The 22,859-nt window shown below is 40.7% G+C and overlaps 1 protein-coding gene across 7 annotated transcripts in view; it reads right to left on the bottom strand.

The window, feature by feature from the left end:
• LOC138841306 (phosphatidylinositol-3,5-bisphosphate 3-phosphatase MTMR2) overlaps positions 1-22,654 on the bottom strand; it is a 42,926-nt gene extending 20,272 nt beyond the window's left edge. For 2 of the 7 annotated variants that reach the window (XM_070041978.1, XM_070041982.1), the window contains exons 1-5: positions 22,426-22,512; positions 12,229-12,298; positions 3,934-4,039; positions 1,701-1,776; positions 272-366 (exon numbers count right to left, since the gene is read on the bottom strand). In XM_070041978.1, the coding sequence (XP_069898079.1) occupies positions 272-366; positions 1,701-1,746 (141 nt within the window). In that variant the 5' untranslated portion in view covers positions 1,747-1,776; positions 3,934-4,039; positions 12,229-12,298; positions 22,426-22,512. Of the gene's footprint in view, positions 1-271; positions 367-1,700; positions 1,777-3,933; positions 4,040-8,247; positions 8,486-12,228; positions 12,299-22,425 lie in introns of those variants that run through there. The other 5 variants (XR_011376380.1, XM_070041980.1, XM_070041983.1 and 2 more) reach the window with 4 other exon arrangements.
• Positions 22,655-22,859: the final 205 nt, after the last annotated feature.

Below are 22,859 nucleotides of genomic sequence, written 5' to 3'. Positions count from 1 at the left end.
ACAAGTTAAAAAACATTACAAATGACCAGAAGTGAACAAAACTGTTCTTCCATTTCTGCTAATTTATTAGATTCCCTCAGGACCTGGATGGGATGCAGGCAAAACAAGTTTGCTTCTTTTTAAACTGAAAGGCTATTTCTTTATTTGAATTTCAACTAATTATGCATGCTTGTACATAGCTGTATTACACTACTTAAACCAAACTATAAAAATTATAGTTTACAATTTATAGTACCACACACAGATACAAAACTGACCCCATGAGTCTTACCCGCTCCATGCTTTTGAAATACAGTCTGTAGTTGGTAACAGTCAGTGTTCCTCGTGTAGCACCAGTGAAGGGACATATATAAGTTACATCTTTAGCTGAGAAGATATAACACATCCACAGTTTACATTGTGCCCCAGTGTAGATTCTTCATCTTATAATGTTATTCTGATAGTTAGGCTTAACTACACTGAAGAGAACACAGCATTGAGGATTCCCAAAACCTGAGAATCTTATCCACTCATTTGAGAAGGAATACAGAGTAACTGGGAAGGAGTGAAGGGGTAGAGGGCCTATCTCTTCTTCTGAGACAGAACAGAAAGAAACAGAAGACAATACTATCCCTGTGGACTAGAAATGATGTGGTTATGCCACTAATGACAGTTATCCTTGGTTGTTATGTGTGTCATGGCAGAGTGTACATTCATCGTTATCACTGTTTCTTGTCCATAGCACTAATCTTATCTTTGAGCCACAGTCTAGTTTGTCAGCATAGCTCGAAAAATACAATATCCCAAATGTAATGCCACACATTACTTATCTGGTTATAACTGAGGAAAATATTGTAGGTGAAATCAAATATATATAAAGCAATTTTAAATAAAGTGGATATTTGGAAGTAGCACTGTGGCTCAAAGTGGTAGAGTGCTAGCCTTGAACAATAAAAGCTCGGGGACATTGCCCAGGCCTTGAGTTCAAGCTCCACAACAGACAAAAACAAGTGGATATTATAATCCTGACCAAATAACTGTTCAACACAGTGTTGTATTAAATGCTTTTCATATTTCACAGTGTTGTATTAATTAATGCTTTTCATAGATAAAGCAGGTTAACTTAGCAACCACTAGTTCAAGGTATTATTTAAAATGGCAGTGTTCATAATACCCTGGATTTGCTTCTCCATCACTTTGAAGCACTGCCTTCACACAGAATTTAAAATGAGACTGACGTTATAACAATCATTTCTAACCTTCAAAACTGTTCCCTCAAGAATACTCAACTATGAGCTAGTTTTCAAATCATGGCTTCCAATGCATGTTTCAATTAAATGAAAGTTTTTAAAATTAAATAAAGCTACCACTATATAGAGGTAGAGACTTGCCTTGCAAGCTAGGAAAACTTTATTCAGTATAACTAAAAACCTTCCTCAATTCCTTCAGAGCCAATTACCTATGCAAGAGAAATCTGCTTATTATCTTGTAACCCACACAAGGGGACATGCTTTTGGGCTCCCTTTCCTTCTTTTTCAAGTGGTAATATATACAAAATGCTTCTAAAGTTGAAATCACTATAGAAAATACAAGACTGATGCTTAGGCTACTATGGTCATTATGAGTCAAGGGAAGAGGTATCTCTCCAAGTAAATTTATTTTCTTTATGTATTTTTTCTACAGTCAGAAAGAAGGAAATTTTTAAAAATACCATTACATACCCATATCTTTAATAGTTTCTCCTGGAAGCAAAGGTGGTTCTTCCATTTCTGCTAATTTATTAGATTCCCTCAGGACCTGGATGGGATGCAGGCAAAACAAGTTTGCTTCTTTTTAAACTGAAAGGCTATTTCTTTATTTGAATTTCAACTAATTATGCATGCTTGTAGATAGTTATATTACACTACTTAAACCAAACTACAAAAATTATAGTTTACAACTTATAGTTGTTTTTCTAAAGGCATTTAGCAGATACCTCATTGTAAGAACACCTTACAATCTCACTTACACACACACACACATATACAACTTTATAACTTTATATGTGTAACATCCAACTTACTACAGCCTAACAATAAAGGAAGTTTTATGTCCGTATTTCATTGATCAGGAGAAACAGGCAAAGTATAATTCATTCAAGATCACCAAGCTGAAATACCAGTCTGAGTTTAAATTAGAGTTCTACTAAACTCTGAAGCCCACTCCCTTCCATTAAGCCAATCCAAAGGCCTGCAGTGCATTTAAATTTGGGTGAAGTTGAGCTCTTGGGTAGACCTAACAATTAAGAGAATCTGTAAATAATGTCATGAATTTTTTTGAAAAAAGAAGACTCCTGATCAACAGTAGCTGTTCACTTGTCTTGTGAAGAAGACCACACTGCATTATGAGAATGCAAATATGGTTTTCTAAGGGATTTTCTAAGAACACAATACCTCAAGCTGTCCAATGCTAACGCCTCCCCCCTCCCTACTCTTTTCTCTGCCACACAGTAAGTTTCTTCCTCCAACTCTTTCAATTCCTCACCCTTCTGCATCCAGGCTTTGTTCCAGAGAGGAAATCACCCATAGCGAGAGTCATTTAAGACAAAGTCATTCCTCAACCTTAATTTACCTCTCAGCCAAATGTGGCAATGCTGTCTGTGCTCACAGCTCTTGATGTGGACCTGTCTTCTCTAAATGCCTCCCTTTCTAGGCATTCTCTGCCAGTGATGTTTACGTCTTTCTAATCAGTTTATTTTTCCTTGGTTCTTATTTTTGTAAATATCTTCCAATAAAGATTTTTTTTAAAGCAATGGCCCTGTTTGTGACAGGGTCTCACAAACAAACAGGTGACATCTAACAGGTGTCAGGTGTTGGACAGTCTCAGCTGACCTCAAATTCACTATACAGTCCAGACTGGCCTAGAACTCGCAATTCTCCTGCCTCAGCCTCCTAAATAGTGAAAGTAGAAATGTGTAACACCATTGTATTAACTTACGATGTAGACTGCTCTATAATGTTCTCTCTGCTGTATGCTCTAGCTATACTTTCAGCCCAATATCTATCACATAGGAATCATTGGTTGCTTATGTCCTTTCCTTTTTTTAATGTGACATTATATGACACTAGCTTTATGTTCGAGAGAGGGAGGGAAAGAGGAAACAAGAAAAGAGGAGATAAAGAAGAGGAGGAGAGGAGAGGGGAGGAGAAGAAGAGAGGGAGGAGACAGTTCCTGGGAAAATGGGTAGTAAGTCTGGGCAAGAATACACATGACCAGCATCTTGTAGTGCCAGAAAGTAGAGAAGTGCTCAGATTAACACCACTATCACAGGACATATCTTACTGAAAGATCCCCAGCTTTGGAGTTGGAAACAGCACTGAAAGTAGTCTTAGATGGTAACAAAGTTAAACATAAATATCATGAGTCGATAATCAAATCTCCCATGAATACTTCCTTATAAATGTATGAAGACATTCCACCCTATGGAAGTAGAGGGTGACTTCTTAGGATGGGCTGTTTGGGGTAATTTTTTCCCCAAGAGTACAAAAGACACTGGAACAAGGGGGTACTACCACCATCTCAACCCAGTGGTCAGAGTTAACACGAATAGTAACACATCTTGCTGATGTGTGAATTGTGGACAGTGTGCTGAAAATGCATTTCCCAAATTCAAAGCTCAAGTTTAGTAACAAGTAACATATCAGACAGCCAATGCAACCAATGCTTTTCAAGACAAGACAGTCATCAGAAACAAGAAGTGTCTGAGAAATTGTCACAGCAGAGAGAAACCTAAGGAAACAATCACTAAATATAATATTTAACAAAAATAACATAGAGGATATCTGAATAAAATAAGCATTGCAAATTTGCTGGCTTGACTGAAATATTGGTAAATGGTTGAAGGCTATATTCAGGCAGCTGATCACCAATATCAACAACAGGTACTTCATCAGAAATTTCCAACAGTATACATACCCTCAAATCAGGAGAAAAGTTGTCTGCAGAAGTTGAAACGGAATCTGAAGATACAATAGAAGCTGATTTTGTATGCACCGAATTCTCTGAGTGAGAAGTAGAGGCACTACAAAATACAAAAGTACAGATGTTTAAAAAAAATTTTAGATGTTGTATTTATAATTTTTTAGTTCATTAAAATGTCTGCTGTCAACGTTCAACAATCTTGCTTTGCTTACTCATACTTATCTAAATACATATAAGATGGAATTTTATTAAATTATTTTTTGTTTTGTTTTTTTTTGGGGGTCTGGTCGTGGGGCCTGAACTCTGGGCCTGGGCGCTGTCCCTCAGCTCTTCAGCTCAAGGCTAGCGCTCTACCACTTGAGCCACAGCACCACTTCTGGCTTTTTTCTTTTTGCTTATGTGGTGCTGAGGAATCAACCCAGGGCCTCAGGCATGCAAGGCAAGCACTCTACCACTGAGCCACCTTCCCAGCCCTGTCTAGTTATTTTGCGTACTGGTGTGGGGGCTTAAACTTGGCTTCTTGCTCTCACTCTGTGTTTTTGCTCACAGCTGTCGCTGTACAACTTGAACCATGCCTCCGGTCAGCATTATTACTAGCTAATTGGATGCAAATCTCTTGGACTTTTCTGCCTGGGCTAGCATCAAGCCTCCATCCTTAGATCCCAGCCTTCTGGGTAGCTGAAATTATAGGCAAGAGCTACCAGTGTGTTTGCTGCTACCAACACTGGCTGTACAAACTGTATCCTTAAAATGTTAAGTATTCTTACTACCCAAGTTCATTCTGAATAGACTATACCAGTACTCATGAACATATTCTGAACTAATTCATTTTATCTATCCACCTATCACCTAAAGAACATTCATGAAGAATTCCAACATGAAAAACTACTATGCTAGGTACAGTGACAACGGAGACAAACTTCGTATAGTGCTGATGTTCAAAAAGTTTACAAGCTTATAACAGAGAGGGAAATAAATGCCTGGTGGAATATAATGACTATAAATATACACTGACTAAGACAGAAGTGGGTGCAAAGGGAGACAGGAGAAAAGAAAAGCATTATCAACTCTGGCCAGAAAATGTTGGGACAACCTTGTGAGAACCGAGTCTTGAAATACAGGAAACTGCTAGGTCAAAACACAAAAGAATTACAAAAACAAAAATTATATAAGGACCAAAGCACAAAGAACACTTCAGCAAGTATAGATCAATATGATAGAAGAGCTAGGCTATACATCAATTAAGATTTTTAAGAGATAGAAAACTCTATTCAGAACCTTGGGTTAATGTAGAAAGTTAGATGTGATTCCTACTTGAATTTCCTGTGTAAATTTTAGTTGGAAAGAATTTTAGAAACTTTACTCATGGAAGCTGGCATACAGAAGAACAGAAGATGACGACATTATGACAGGCCTTTCTGTACCCTCCTGTACTTGTACCACATAGAATTCTACACTTACACAGGTCTGACCTGAATATCTACTTCCATCACAGCAAGTCATGACATTCTACAGCTACTTTTACTTCTTAAAGTCTTACAGAGCTTTTTATTCTAGATTGTTAAATTTAGTTTTAAAGAAGCAATATTAGCCACATATTGAGTGATAGTATCATTTTAGATTAGTAAAAGTTACAAATATTTAAAGAAAAATGAGAAGCCGGGCACTGGTGGCTCATGCCTGTAATCCTAGCTACTGAGGAGGATTACGGTTCAAAGCCAGCCCAGGCAGAAAACTCTGTGAGACTCTTATCTCCAATTAACCACCAGAAAACTGGAAGTGGTGCTATGGCTCAAGCAGTAGAGCACTCACCTTGAGCTGAAGAGCACAGGGATAGTGCCCAAGCCCAGAGTTCAAGTCCCATGACCGACAAAAAAAAAAAAAAAAAAAGAATACTGAAAAACCTGATATTTTGCATTAAGGCTTAAGTACATATTTTAAAACATATGTGTAGTTTAAAGTCACTTGTAACATACTAAAAGTATTCCTTATACCAAAAGTCAAATTTTTATTAGATTTTCTTGAAATACTTCCCTTTGAGGTTCTGATATGTAAGAACTGAGTTTTAGTCTTTAAAATAAACTTGTTCAGGGCTGGGAAGGTGGCTCAGTGGTAGAGCGCTTGCCTTGCAAGCATGAGGCCCTGGGTTTGATTCCTCAGCACCACACAAGCAAAAAGAAAAAACCCGGAAGTGGCGCTGTGGCTCAAATGGTAGAGCGCTAGCCTAGAGCTGAAGAGCTGAGGGACAGCGCCCAGGCCCAGAGTTCAGGCCCCACGACCAGACCCCCCCCCCAAAAAAATAAACTTGTTTATTAAAAACATCTATAAAATGACTAAATTACAACATGAAAATCACTTCCTCCCACAAATAAGTAGGATGCTATTTCTTAGGAGAGAAGGGAAGTGAATAAAAAAATGGAAGTAGTAACTTGGTTTGCATTCAAGAATCTAAATGATAAAAAGTCATGAGAAATTGCACTATCCAGATTTCTAATGTAAGCAAAGAAAACGGATCAATTGAGAATGTTTGCTTTTTTTTCTTATTTTGTAGCTAACTTCTGATTAAATGCCATCCATCTATACTATCAGGTGAAATGGTAAAACAGTTCAGCAATAGTTCAATAGATAACGCACAGCCACTGCACTGCCTTGAAGTTCCACTCGTGGATACCCAAGACACATGCGAGCAGACCCCTACGAAACATCAGTCATATTTAAATATGTGCGTCAATATTATTTACAATAGCCCCAAAGTGTAAATAACCCATGCTGTTGTCTGTGAAAAAGAAGTGACGACGAGAAGAAGAGGCAGGCAGTATATTCTACTATGTACCGCTACTACCACTGGACAAGAGCTGGAGGCTGGAAGGGGAGATGGGCAGCATCCTGAAGTAATGGTGGTGCTAAGCCTTGGAGAATGAAGCTACTGCCCGACGCCTGACTCCACGAAGAGCAAAAGGTATCGCCCCAGCAAGGCTTTCTATAGCGAGGGCGGTCTTCCAGCACTCTTGCCCCACTGATGCATGTACTTGTAGTTCACAGTTCACTCTAGCAAGCTTGTTTCCTATTGCTCCATCTGAGAACTGGACTCCATGACTTTCTTAGTTACACTGCATAAACTTTCCCAGTACAAGGCCCCTCATATAAGTGCTGCACCATAAAAATGTGCGTCTTCCCAATTAGTGTTGGAATTTCTATCCAAACCATTGACCAAAGTTATGAAATAAAATTATAACTGTAATTCCCTTCTGTTCCTGTATATCCTTTTAACAGAAATACAAAAGTAAATAAGTAACCCCACGTAACGACTAGGCTCAAATATCAAAGTCATAACAAACGAAGTTTCTGGGCCCTAAATAGCCTGCAAATAATTAAGATCAAAGGAGTAGAGAATTCTGCATACTTGTGCGTACAGAAACGGTGAGGCAACAGAAAGTATCTCTAAGATGAACAAGACAACTTTTACCCTCAAGAGCATTGAATATGTCAAAAATACTTGTAAACAAGACATATACCTTAGAAAGCAGTGAAATATAGAGAAGATACTTTCTCAAAAACACTGAAATGTGTACTTTACCTGACTTACATAACTATATCACCTTTATAATAAAGATAAAAAATTTAAAAAACAATAATGATGGTCAGAATATAACCAGCATTCTAGAATGATGTCAATGACATTATTCTATTAATGACATCAATTACTCTTTTTTTTTTTGTCAGTTATGGGGCTTGAACCCTGGGCCTGAGAGCTCTGTCCCTTGGCTTTTCAGCTCAAAGCAAGTGCTCTACCACTTAAGCCACAGAACCACTTCTGGTTTTTTAGTGGTTCATTGGAGATAAGAGTCTCACGGACTTTCCTGCCTGGGCTGGCTTTGAACCATGATCCTCAGATCTCAGCTTCCTGAGTAGCTAGGATTACAGGAGTGAGCACTGGCACCCAGCTGATATCAACTACTCTTTACATGTATGTATCTACAGATTTCTTTTCCCCAAAGCTCAAAATATCTGAGAATAAAGCTGCAATTATAGGCTAACTTACTAAATTCAGATGATCAACTCTCAAAAGGAGTAAGATTGCATGATTACAAATATGCAGTCTCATGACCTTCACAAATGGAAATTATTCTAAGATTCACCCCTCTGAGCCATAATTCTGTTACGTTTTTTCCCAGTACATAAGTAAAAAGAATGAAATCATTTATATTTAAATACTAATTTCTGGGTCCAGAAAATAGCCAAATGAATACAAGCATAGACATACCTATTCACAAACAGAATTTAGGTTTCTAGTAAAAGAAGACTCACAGTACAGCACAGCACGGGTCATCCTCTGCTCTCCCAAAGTCCAGCCATTATCTCACCAGAGTGACACACTTTTCTTTCCACCATGAGAACAAAACAGAAATCCCATCATCTGACTCTTAGTCACTCCCACACATTTACTGGTCTGCCATTGTTATGACACAATGCTCTTTTCCCATGCCACTATCTTCAGAGCAATTCTCCACCCAAGTCCCGATGCCAAGCATCTATTCCAAAATGCACCTCTTAGATTAACTGAATTATAGATATTAGTCACTGGAAATAACTCATAAGAAAGTACACTTTTATTTTTTTAATTTTTTTTCCAGCTGCATTGTTGCTGAGAATTGGGATAAAACCATGCACATTTTAAAAAGCACATCTATGCCTGGAGCCAATGGCCTGTAATGATAACTACTCAGGAGACTGAGATCTGAGGATCACAGTTTGAAGCCAGCCCAGGCAGGAAAGTCTACAAGATTCTTATCTTCAATTAACTGCCAAAAAGCCAAAAGTGGAGGTGTGGCTCAAGTGGTAGAATGCTAACTTTGAGCAAAAAAATTTCAGGGACAATGTCCAGGCCCTGAGTTCAAGCCCCAGGACAGGTGCACGTGGGCATGTGCGTGCAGGTAACCATACATTCAACTATACACACAGAGTACATCTAAAGAAATGAATTTTTATACAAGTACTATGAAAAAAATCCCTGTTATTTCTACAAAGAGAGAAACCCATCTCCAGATACTATCACTAGATAGTATCCACAAATATTCCCATGTCATTCTTCATTTTACAAGAAAGTCCATTTGTAAATTCTAAGGGAAACAAAGCATTTGTCCCTAAAAGTTAGGTATAAACATACCAGGGCACTTCTTAGTTCACTCAATGTATTCAAGCCTAAGTCAGCCAACTCCACCACCAGAATTTCCACTGTCCACACTGGCTTGTAGAGACTAACCAAATTTATCATTACTGTGTCAGTATCAGTCAACCCTCACTTGGAGATACTTGACAATATGAATAGAAAACAAAATCCACATAACACAAGATAAACATGTTTATCTTTCTCTTCTCTTCACTGAACACTAAAATTCAAAGAAAAGTCATGTATCTCATCAAAGTATTTTTTGAAAAAGTGTTTTTGTCAATTAGAAATGCAGTTAAACATTTCAACGTCAAGCTATCCTGGGAAGTTAGAAGTCACCAATCTTTTTGTTACCCTAGAAAACAATGGGTCTAGAGCAGGCCTGGGCACAGTTCTTTACACTCCCATCTATGCAGTGCACAAAGAAACAAGCTCTGAAGCACTTGTCTCATTTAAACCACTACTTTCATCACTGATTCCATTTTTTGGTACACCATGAAAAGAAAGGGTACTTTTTAAAAGCATTTTTTGGTAACCAATGTCCTAAAGGTTACACGAGTTTGCCTGATGCATTAAAGAATGCCTTCTGTATTCTAACTGTAAACAAGCTTTTCTAGGAATGCAAATTTTGCTCAGTATTTACACAATGGACTACAGTGTCAGAAGCTTGAGCTATCAGTCATTTTGTTGAAATTTTGATTTAAAAAAATGAAAGGCCTGTATGTGTATAATGCATTGGGAACACAAGAGTCATTGTCAGAATATTTGCAAAATCTCTAAAATAAAAAAAACTTCACTAAAACTAATCTGCATCTTTTTAAAAAAATGCTGTGTCAGAAAGTTTCATTTTTTAATTTAACCCATCAATAGGACATGAGAGTAGAAAGAATCCGATTGTCACAGCATCTGACTGATATAAATGAGAGGCTACACTCTATATTCTTTAGAGAAATAAAATCTAAATCTTTGAACTGCTGCTTGCTAACAGTTGTTCTGGAAAAACCCAAGTTATTAGGTACACATGACCAGGATAGTTAAATTTGTCACATCAATTATGTTTTCTCAACTAAAAATCAGGGTATATTATTTGATAACACCAGGAATAAGTCTGGACAGTTTGTACAGGAATAGATTATAAAAGTATTTTCTTCAAAATATTGTTTCTCCAAAGATTTTTATCTGCAATTTAAATAAAGCTGGTAAAAACCAAATTATTCTAGTCAAATATAGTGAGGGATTAAAGGAGCAAGAGGAACAAGTCTAGCACCAATTTCCCAAAACCATAGCACTCTGTAAAGAGCTTCTCAGATTCGTAGTGGGACCAAAGGAGGATGCTCTTTACTCTTTAAGGAAGGTACACCAAGACACAGTGCCCCAGTGCCCCGATCATGTAATATTTACTGAAATGAATTTCAGGAAATGAGAAAACAAACAGCTTTTCAGAATCCATTCAAAACTCAAGATTCAAACTCAGAGAACAATTTTAAGCTTTAAGACTTAAACTAAAACTTCTATGAGTTCACAAGTAGCTTAGAAGTAAAATTTCTTTATATATTGGTTAACTATGAGAAACACTGGAATAAACTGAAAATTGACCAAATTATTAAGAGCTCAAAGGACAGTAGTCAGAAACAGTATTTTGTCCCAGTATAAGGGTAGAAACTCTAAAATGAGTAGGTAATTAATTCATTTAGCCAGCTAATACTCACTTCAATCTGGGAAAATATAGAAAACACAAGGGAATTTACGTCTTGAAAAAATGAGCTCTTAAGTATTATTCTCATTCCACTATGCAAATCTAAATTATTTCAATCAATCATATAACCATTAGTTTCCCAAGACAAGAAAAATTATTGCTATGTTACATATAGCACTACTCTTTCAATGCAACGAGATATAACTTCTCTGCACAAATCAATGATGCTTTGCACTGTAACCATCCACAAAATGTCAGAGTGCTCTCACATCATTTTCCATATAAACTACCAATTCTGAAGCTAGACAGTCCAGAGCTGAATTCTGGTGGTGGTGCCTTGTACAACCTTGAGGTTATTAACCTCTCTGTGCCTTGGCTGCCTTATCTGTGCAGTGGGATGACACTTCCTATGCCTGGAAAAACTGCTATATTAATGCTAAATTAATGCAACTACAATACTCCAACAATGTCTAGAACATGTACACCCTGTACAGCACACTGGCTATTCTGTCATTATCCATCATCATTTCCAGTCTCTCACAAATGCAGGGCGGCAGATTACCATTTCCCCCATTTTCTAGTAAGAAAACAAAGGCTCAGAAAACACAAGTGACTCATCCAGAATCATAAAGAAAAAGCAGGCTCAGAACTATGGACTCACAACCTAGAAGAACATAGTGATGCAGTACATCACGCAACAGTTTACATCCACAAGAGAGAGAGAGAGAGAGAGAGAGAGAGAGAGAGAGAGAGTGTGTGTGTGTGTGTGTGTGTGTGTGTGTGTGTGTGTGTGTTTCTGTTTCTAGAGCTTGAACTCTGGGCCTGGGTGCTGCTGCTGTCCTTGAGCTTCAAAACTCAAGATTAGTAGTGGTCTACTACATCTCTACTTCTAAAACCTTTGTTGCCGTCTTCATGTTCAATGTCAAGTGCAAAAGAAGAAAAGGAAAAAAAATAAAACATGGACACCAAAAGAGGTTCCAAGGAAAAGTAGTGAATGACTAAAGCTTAGTGATTGTTTTCCTCAGGTGTAAGAGAACATAGCATTTTCAGGACTGGGATTTGAATGGAGAATAAAAGTCTGAAGTTACTTATTTTGGGGGGATCCCAGTCCTGGGGCTTGAACTCAGGGCCGGGATGCTGTCCCTGAGCGTTTTTGCTCAAGGCTAATGCTGCACCGCTTGAGCTACCACTCCACTTCAGCTTTGTGGTGGTTAATTGGATGTAAGAGTCTCACATTTTCCTCCTAGCACTGGCTTTGAACCACAATCCTGAGATCTCAGCTTCCTGAGTAGCTAGGATTCCAGGCGTTAGCAACTGGTGCCCAGCTGAAGCACCCATTTGGGATTGATTATATATGGTTTCCAGAGATACTGTTGACAATATTAATTTCTATCCACTTTTTTGCATTTTCCCATTCACTTACATTATAATTTTTGAGATGTTTTATCTTCACTTCAGATGATCTTCAAATGTCATGGCTCTTAACACATTAACTGTAAACAAACACAAAGGAACTTAGGGGAATTCAGATATTTAATGAACTCAATAACTATATGGGGGCAGAAGAGATGGTGCAAGCTTTGAGTTACTTTATAACTTGGATCATCAAAATGTAACATTGCTCTTTTTTTTAATCAGGTGAAGAAAAAACATTCTACTTTCTAGCTGAAAAAAAAAAAAAAAAACAACATTCAAAGCTAGAGAAAACTCTCTCCAAACATAGGAAGATTCAACATGCAAAAGCAGTACATACTTTCATCTCCCCCAACAAAATGGCACCCTGTTAAGAGAGGGTTCTTGCCACCACCAGGGACCTTGTCTCCCTGCTTTCACCACAGCGGTACCCTTCGAGCCTGGTAAAATCTTTATAGAACACAGACCATGAAGTCCCACAGACTATGGTTCATTCTGATCTTCAGCTTTATCTATACAATGGAAAAATCACTCCTACTACCTTATGCAGTTGTGAAGATCACATGAGACAATATATGAAGATATTTTGTCCAGCACACAGTAAGCATACATTAAATGTTAAGTGCTATTATATTTTATTACATTTACATTTTATTCATTACTCATACTTGTCATTAATTATTATCTATCACTTAGAAAGCAAGCTTTATCTCAGGTGTTCTTATTTTTACTTATAGTTACTACCTTTGTTTAATGGAAGAATATTTCCTAATAGCAAAATTTTGTTTTTTGTTTTGCTGACATCTTGGCTAAGATCAAGAAAAGTATTATAATTGGCAGTTCACTATGAGCTATCCTTTTTTGTTTTCTAATAATGCACAAACTCCTGACAAAACTCTATTGCAATAACTGCTCATTTGCTGCTATCAGATAAAGTCTGCTTATGAATGATAGATATATTTGTTAGTTATGCCTATAACATGCTCTCAGCCTCTTGATTAAATGTCATACTGACTGGAAGATATTATCTACTATACTTACATCTTAAATGACTAACTTTCTGACATTTGAAATTATATACCCCAGTTGGGCAGGGTAGTGCATACTTGTAATCCCGACTGTTTGGGAAGAAGCAGGAAATGGGAAGGTTGAGGGCAAGTAGGGGTAGAGTTAGCAGACAGTCTATCTCAGAAAACCAAACACAAAAGGAAGTAGAAGACTTGTCTAACTTCTGAGAGACCCTAGGTTCAATCCTAGTTACCACACACACAGAAATTACATGCTTAAAATACTGTTAATTAAGCAAGACACATGTGGCTTGTGCCTGTAATCTTAGCTACTTAGGAGGTTGATAACTGAGAATCATGATTCAAAGCCACCCTGGTCAGAAAAGTCCCCTCTCCCTCTCCTTCTTTCTCCATTACACCTCCCCCACCACACCCAGACGTGTGTGTGCATATGCACACGCCAAAACTGGAGCTGTGGCTAAAGTGGTAGAGTGCTAGCCTTGAGCAAGAGAGCTCAGAGACAGTGCTCAGGCTCTAAGGTTAAGCACAAGCAAGCACCAAAGAAAAACATTTTAATTGAATAACACAAGAATGCATACAAGGGCTGGGAAGGTGGCTCGGTGGTAGAGTGCTTGCCTTGAATGCATGAGGCCCTGGGTTCGATGCCTCAGCACCACATAAGCTGAAAAAGCCAGAAGTGGCGCTGAGGAACAGTGCCCAGGCCCAGAGTTCAGGCCCCATGACCGACCAAAAAAAGAAAGAAAGAGAAAGAAAGAAAGAAAGAAAGAAAGAAAGAAAGAAAGAAAGAAAGAAAGAAAGAAAGAAAGAAAGAGAATGCATATAACACCAACTTCTCTTGATTTTCACTAAATGTTTAAGTCAGACATAAAAATAAACAAAATAATGGCAAAAGTATTCACAAACTAACATGACCTCAAACAACTCTATTTTTCGTATGGAGACAATACACTTAGCAATGGAACAAGAAAAATATTGCCACGCCTACTCTGGTGGAGTCTGCTTAGCATGGGAAACCTGCTTTCAGACCTGAGAATGGGGCTTCACAGAGACCTATCTCTGAGAATGGGACTTCACTGAAGTCTACCTCAGAGAATGGGGCTTCAAAGAGGCCTACCTCCCGGAAAGGCTGGCAGGCCCCTGGGAAAGATGTGTTTCTGTTCCTGCTTTTCTTTTCTTCACTGTATAGGAGTGCCTATTAATCTTTTACTGTTCCTGCTGCTCATTGTATTTACTCATGCTCAACGTTCCCTTATTCAAGGCTCTTTCTTAAGAGTGTTGACAACTCCAACATCTGATGAGTGTCCTGAGAATATGACTAACTCACCAGAGTTAAGTGCTACCCTGAAAGCCCCTCTTATGGAGGCTATTATACAAGTCATAAGTAAATATAAAAGTCTTGGGGGTTTCATGATGTCACTTCAGCAGAAGGAATTGTTTGTAAGAGATTTACAAGAAGCTGTAGGCGTGGCTAGAGCAGAAAGAGTGTATGGCTACTGGGGACTTTCCTTTAATCCTAAAAACATATACAATAGATTCACATAGATATCCTGTAGATAAGAAAGATGTAGAGGGATATTTAGACCAAAAGCTAAATAAGATTCCTAAAAGGTTGGTAGATAAAAGATGACAATGGCTTATCAGAGGAAAATGGTGGGCTCCTCCATTATCTAGAGGACCCCAGAGACTTCCCCTAAATCCATAGCCTTTTACAGGTGTGTATGATAAGGATGGCAATTGCTGGGAAAACTACTTAGGAGAAAGAACTTCCTGTTACTCTCTTTCATTTACTAAGAGACTTGCTAGATCTAGGCCTCCTTGGTGCTTACTATTAAAGAAGGAACAAGAAAGATCTTATGGGACAGTTAAGGCCTCTATAGAAAAAAGTAAACGATTATGTGAAAGGGTTACAGAAAAGACACTATGAGCTTAAATTTGATATGTGGCTAGATTTAACTAAGTATACTGAATATCATGATTTTTGGCCACAAATTGGGAACCCTCTAAGCACAATTGCTTAGAAAAGATTTAAAACGTATAAAGTACAAAACTAAACAAAAGTAACTATGAAGTACTAGAGTTCATGCCTTTCTGTTCAGCACCTTGCCCATATGCTCTGGTTAATGGTTAATTGGTGGTAAACATCAAAACCCATTGTATTTCTTAAAAATAGAGGTAAAGCCGAAAACAAGTGCCTATCGTCATAGCTAGTCATCCAAAAAACAAGATCAGGCGACCAGCTGGTGACCCCCCAAGAACGAAGCCCTGCAGCAAGACTGTGTAACCTTTCGCCCTTTCTCATGCAGACTTTTGCTATAAAAGCTTGTTAAATCGCACTCAGCATCCACTCCTCTGGTGTGCAAGTTGTCTGTTTGCCATCTCCCCACCTATTCCAGTTCCTCCACTAGGTGTCCTCCGTTGTCCCGACAGAGCTGGTCCGCGGCAAAATATCTCAGCCAAAACTAGAGTGATATTGTAGGAGATAAACACATGGATATATGTGGTTTAGACATGGACACCAACCTGGACAGGAATAAACAAAGTAGACCATAAACCTCCTTACCACCACTACTTAATCACACAATTCCCTGAGCTCTGCAAATGAAATAGCACACACAGTTGATCTTTCTTTGATTTTGTCACATAATGAACTAGCAGTGTATCAAATGTATCACTTTAATTTTTGTGAACCTAGATTTAGGATTGTAAAAATCAGGCCCAAAAAAGTAATGTACAAAAAGTAAGTACATTAAGAGATGTGGCTCAAGTGACAGAGCACTAGGTTTTGGAAAAGTTAAGTTTTAAGTTTTGAAAGAGCTAGGGTAGGGCCCTATGCTGAGTTCAAGCCCCAGAGCTACTATTTTCTTTTTTAATTGTTTAACTGAAGAGTTCAAAGTGTCCGAGGCAGATTTCATTTTTGGTTTGCTACAGTGCATCACCTCCACCTGGAGACACATTTTCTACTATGATCCCTACACTGATCAATCCACGTGTCTCTGAAGAAGTGTTTCTGAGGCTGTGTAACAGTTAAAGTTCAAATGTAGAGTGTCTCTGGCTTTTGAACGATTCCTTTGTATGCTATGGGAGAAGTAGCCAATTGTCTCCACTACCCACTTCCTACTCCTCAGGGACATCAAGCTCTAAATTTTAGCTTAGCACAAGGAAGAACTAAGAAATCTTGACTCCCTAGGAACTAGCCATGGTCATAGCCAACTGGATATATAATCCATGACTACCAAAAAATGCACTCTGTAAGGAGAGAGATTAGACCCTTCTTCTTAAAAACACAATTGCTCCAACAGCAACGTGGGTTCATGAGGTAGCTCAGAAATCAGACTCTAGACCTTTCACACTCAGACGCACCTCAACTCTGTACAACTATGTCTGGGGTTTTGGAGGGAAAAACATCTTTTTGTAGACCTTGGCTAGTCTCTATTTTCTGCTACACTCTGCTAAATCTAAAACCCTACCTTGGGAAATGGAGTGCAGCTCAGGAGTCAAGAGCTCACCTACCTTAGGAGGTGCAAGGCCCCGAGATCAACCCCAGAATCATACACAGACATACCCGAAATGAAACCTAACTGATAAAGAAGGAATGCTTTCCCAAATATCCATATTTTGGATTTTTTGAGGTTTATATATAGTAAAGCATAAAGCTCATTTTTTAAGGTAGTATTTGCCATTACTTAATCTAGATTAAGAAGGAGATAAGCACAAGACATCTTATAAGATAGCACTGACACATACACAGACCCTCACTAGGAGAGAAAAGCACAATTCACTATTTGCAGTAAGGTCATGGGAAAGGGAGCTGAAGTTACTATTTTCACTAAGAGGACCTCTTCCATACTCCCATTGTTTAGTAACTTTGTATCAATCTAATCTTTCTTTTAAAAGTTCCATGTTTAACCTGACTTCCTGTGGAAGAGCCCAGTAATTCCCTATCTGTAACTATCATCTCTTTTAAGAGTTATTAAAATTATACTCACTTTTAAGCCAGAAAGATGTATTTTACATATTCAAAGCTACTTCCCTAAAAATGGAAAATATTCCACACTAAAACCTGGAAAATTTTTACAAGTCAAAATCCCAAATCACATGTAATCTTGGCCCTGATGGTTTTGAAAACAATCGCATTCATTTGGTACTTTTCCAAAATAAACTTACTGCTTTCAGAACATTTGTAACCATCTATTTCCTTCCCACTGGTACAATCCAGGTTCTATTAGTTCAGTGATAGCCTTCTGGAATTTCTCCACTATCATACTCTAAAATGCCTGTTAGCACTAATGTATCTACTTTTAAGAAAAGGCCCAAAACTTACATTTTTGATTTGTGTTACATATGGTTGAAAATGAAAAAGCTCAATTTTTTTCCTTTAAAAACCAGATATAATAAGTTGAAAAGAGATTATATTTACCTTCTACTAGTTCAGTCGACTTGTCTACAAAAATGCCTATCTTAGATAACAGACTGATAGTATTTCTAACATAAACCCTCATTTAGTCTGTTTAATGTCGATGGAGCTATGACTAGCAACTAGCAAAAGATGCAAGGCAGCAGGTCTCAAACCTCAGCATGCATCAAGACCATGTGAAGGGCATGCTAAAGCGGCAGCTCTTCTGACCCAGGGTTTTTAATTGCATCAAGTCTGAAGCCGGGACCAAGAATTTACATTGTAACACATTCTCAAGGGATAGTGTGGGCACTGGTCTGAGGACCACAGGGAGGACTACTGATGGCATAACAGAAAGCTATGGACAATAGCATACGCAGTAAGGAACAGCATAGGGTGCCCATCTCAGCTTCAGTATTACCTTATCTACATTTGAGTAGTATGTCTTTAAATGTCCTTTCCGAATAACTTAGACATGATTTCCTGATTAGTTCACAATACTGGGTCTTTTTTTTTTTTTTCCCAGGGCTTGCGCATGCCGGGTGGGCGCCCTTCCGCTGGGCTAAACCCCCAGCCCCACAATACTGGGTCTAAAGAGAACCAAAAGTTACTTAAGAGTCCTAAGAATAGTGAAATCCAAAATAATGGATATTGTCTGAGGAAAGCTACGAATAATGATGCAATCTGATAGCTTCACAGTGTCCTATAGCCAGAGTTCTCCACATTAATTCTGGGCAAGAGGCAAGAGGCAAATGGTCAATAATTTAAAACCCTACACAATTCCATCACCAATAGTGGAATACCCCAGAGCAGATTTCCGGGAACACAGCACTTTTAAGTGACCTTGGAGCTGAAAGCAAAGATGGGAACTTCTCCCTCTTCAGGCATCTATAAGTAATCAAAGTTGGTAGAAATAAACTCCTCAAGATTTGCTATTTTTCAAATGGTTATATTAACAAACATGCAACTTCAAACTACAATTAGTTAGGTCGGGGGCTATGGTACACTCCTGTAATAGTACTCAGGAGTTCAAGGCCAGCCTGGACTACATGAGCAAATTCTGCCTCAAAACAAAAAGTTGCTATTTGTTGAGAACTACCTTAAGGAAAGGTACTTCATGGGATTTTTTTTTTCTTTTTTAACTGAAACTTACAAGTAAATACAGGAGGCTCAAAAATACTAATAAAATTATCAACTAGGAACCAGCTGATAAAATTAAAATAATGTAGGATAAACAGAGCCCAGAGTAACAAGAGCCTAGATGACAAATAGAAACAAAAAGTAAAATGATTGGCAAGGGATAAAAGAGAAAAAGAAGTCAGAGTAAGTAATAGCAAGAGTGAAGAGCACATTAGCTCAACATAGACAGGACTAGGCACAGAGATACAATGCAAGGAGTAAAATCCACTCATAATGCTAGAGGATTCAGCTAAAATTAACACCCTTGAAGGTGAGGTTGTAACTCTCGAGGACAAATTCAACATAGACAGGACTAGGCACAGAGATACAACACAAGGAGTAAAACCCACTCATAATGCAAGAGGATTCAGATAAAACTAACTTGTGTTTGAATGTGAGGTTGTAACTCTTCAGGACAAATTCAATGAAATTTTTTATCCCTTGAACAGGAAGAGTAAGACTAGGTGAATACTACAGTGTTTACAAATAATATATCTGGCCCTAGATATCTAATAGGTTATGCATAGTAAAAATATACAAAGTAACTAGACAATGTACTCTGTCATACTACACACATGAAGAATTAGAAAGTAGACTAAGATGACAAAATATTGCCAATAGAGTACCAAATCTTGGTGTTTAGCTTCTTACAGTTATGAAGTCTAGGTTTAGAATAACTCCCATTATGCAATAACTACATTAATAACTCCAGTTATGCAATAACTATATTGCATATAGTCCTACTTGCAACAAGAATCAGAGCAGTAACAAGAATAAAATCATTTGCTGAAGCCAAACAGTTTTCATGTCCCCCCCTTCCACCCCTACCTGTGAAGGGTAGAAACAGCAAGGCGTTCAGGAGTTAACCAATTTGCTAGAATGGAGAGAGAATCAAAACTCCAAAGAATACCATTTTTTTAAGGATGTGAGATGACATAACTATGAGGACAAAGGCATCAGTCTTGTGATAACATCAAAGGAAAAGTTAGAAGCAACAGAATTCTGAACTGATGAGCACACAAGACAACCCATGTCTCATGAGGCAGCTGAACTGCCAGCAGCCTATCAGTAGTCTATCATTTTACTCATCACTGCCAACTACTTGCATTGCCGTTTTCTTTTTTCAGATTTATATTCTTAGAAGGCCTTAGACATTATCAACTAACATATTTAAACATATCAACTGAGTTCATGTCATAATAGAAGTACCTGAAGAAACTAGAGAACAGCATATTATCAACTTGTCATAAATCTGATTTTTTTTTGCTAATCTGAAGAAAGCTAAAGATTCCATATTCTCACAGAAGGTATTTATATTATTTTGCATAATTTCTCTTATTAGAGTTAAACTCAGCATTTATGTCCATTATGCAAAATGTCTTTTTGTGACACACTGAACATTAGTATTAACTATCATTTGGCAAAAGATAACACATCCACAGGACAATAACCTAATTGAGCCTCTGTACAAAAACCATAAAAATAAAAGGTAAGGATGACAGTACTGTAAAAAGGCTGAGATACTCCAAATGTCAGGATTTTGCTTGTCCTAGCCTAAGGAAGGTTAAAGTTGGCGTCTCCATGGACACAGGATAGCATTAGAATGTTATTGCGCATTAGAATCACCTGTGTTGACTAGTCAGCCTAAATGAGAAAAACTTGTGCTTGCTACAGCAGCACATTTTTTTTTTTTAAGACAAGAGATGACCACAGGCCCTGTATAAGGATGAGAAAACTGCAAACTAGGAAAATTAAATGTACAAGCCAAAACTGCCTAGCCCTGGAGCTCCAGACCTCAGTAATCCCTTCTAGCCCACTGCCTCCTGTGCTCCTAACTTGTCTCCCTTGAATGAGAGAACAGATTGCTTCAGAGACTTTCTCTATATTCTATTCTGAACTATAGTTACCATTTGTAACTTTAAAAATTATAATTGTACAACTTGTTTCCTAAATGATTTTTACAGTTGATGGTATGAACCTTCAATGTCTAAATTTCCTAGTTTAAATGTTTGAAACATGTACAATGTACATAAGCAAACACACACACACACACACACACACACACAATTTCTCCTGAAAAACTTACTTTTACAAAGTAAAACTAGCCGAGCGCTGGTGGCTCATGCCTGTAATCCTAGCTAATCAGGAGGCTGAGATCTGAGGATCACAGTTCAAAGCCAGCCGGGGCAGGAAAAACAATGAGACTCTTATCTCCAATAAACCACTAGAAAACCGGAAGTGGTGCTGTGGCTCAAGTGGTAGAGCGCTGACCTTGAGCTGAAGAGCTGAGGGACAGCGCCCAGGCCCAGAGTTCAAGCCCCAGGACCGACCAAAAAAAAAAAGAAAAACAACTATTATTGGACACTTATGACAAGCAGGATCTATGTTAAGTGCTAAAGATATGAGTAGTCCTTACTCTCAAGTAGTTAATAGCCTAGTAGAGAACACAATTAAACCAACAATTAGGTGGCCTGATTAGGACTCTGAAAAAAAAAGTGGACAAGTATCTGTGTATGTAGGGGAAGAATCTACTTGAATGAGGTTCCTCGATGAACACCAACAGGAAACACCGACAGTACCACTAAGACTTAGCACAGCCCCAAATAAATGAGAAGTCGAAGCAACTTCTGAAGTGGAAAAAAAAAAGGAAATTGTGTGAAATCACGCAGCCATTTGCTGTCTAATAACCCTTCTAATGGACACGGCCCCGATGCAGCAGACCACTCACTGCCTTCACAATAGGCAGTTAGTTCGGGAGTTCCAGTACGGGAGTACCGCCCCTCTCGGACCCGCGGGGAAGCCCGGCTGACAGGCCAGGCCGGGCCGGGTGAGCGCGGCCGAGGGGCCCCTGGACTGTGGGCTGCCCGGTGAGGAAAAAGCAAACACCTGGGACCTGTGCCCCGCCTAAGAGGTTACACCTGAGAGAAGGGCGGGGGGCGCGGGGCGGGGGGTCGGGGGGGGGAGGTCGGGGGCGCGGGGGACGGGGGGGCGCGGGGGGTCGGGGGCGCGGGGGACGGGGGGGCGCGGGGGGTCGGGGGGCGCGGGGGACGGGGGGGCGCGGGGGGTCGGGGGCGCGGGGGGTCGGGTCGCGGGGGGTCGGGGGGCGCGGGGGGTCGGGGGCGCGGGGGGCCGGGGGCCGCGGGGGGCCGGGGGCCGCGGGGGGCCGGGCGCGCGGGGGGGCGGGGGCGCGGGAGGCCGGGGGGCGCGGGGTCGGGGGCGCGGGGGTCGGGGGCGCGGGGGTCGGGGGCGCGGGGGCCGCGGGCCGGGGGCGGGGGGGGGTCGGGTCGCGGGGGGTCGGGGGGCGCGGGGGGTCGGGGGGCGCGGGGGCCGCGGGGGGCGGGGGGTCGGGGGCGCGGGGGGTCGGGGGGCGCGGGGGGCCGGGGGGCGCGGGGTCGGGGGCGGGGGGTCGGGGGCGCGGGGTCGGGGGGCGCGGGGGGGCGGGGGGCGCGGGGTCGGGGGCGGGGGGGCGGGGGGGGGTCGGGGGGCGCGGGGGGTCGGGGGCGCGGGGTCGGGGGGCCGGGGGCGCGGGGGGTCGGAGGTCGGAGGGGTGGGGACGCCGGAACAGGTGAGCTGGCACCACGGGAACCGCGGCCCGGCGCCCCGTTACCTGGACAGGGAGTCCGCGCTGGGCGGCCGCGCGGCGGCGGGCTGAGCGCCCAGACTCTCGCAGCTGGAGCTCCTGTCCATGACGGCGGGCCGAGCGGGAGGCGGACGAGGTCGGAGGCTGCCGCCGGAGGGCGGAGGGCGGCGGGCTCGGGCGGTGTCCGCGGTCAGGCGAGCGCCGGTCCGGGCTGGACGCAGGAAGCGGCCATGTTCTCCCAGCGTGCAGCGCGCTGACCCCACCCTCAGACGTTGCCGGCGCGCTGACATCATCGCGGACTCACGCGCGGAGCAGGGAAGCGCGCGTGGCCACGAGGAGAACTTGCCGGGCTGAGAGGGAACCCGGAAGCCGAAGGCCAAGGGGCGCCGGGGCGGAGCCTAGGGACTCCGCGGGCGGGGCTCCGGAGTCGGGGCTCCGGGCAGGGGCGGGGCTCCGCGGGT

The sequence above is a fragment of the Dipodomys merriami genome, unplaced genomic scaffold (genome assembly GCF_024711535.1).
Source record: "Dipodomys merriami isolate MVZ:Mamm:240054 unplaced genomic scaffold, mDipMer1.0.p SCAF_314, whole genome shotgun sequence".
NCBI lineage: Eukaryota > Metazoa > Chordata > Mammalia > Rodentia > Heteromyidae > Dipodomys > Dipodomys merriami.
Note: the sequence above shows the minus strand (reverse complement) of the source record. Positions and strands in the feature narration are given on the sequence as shown.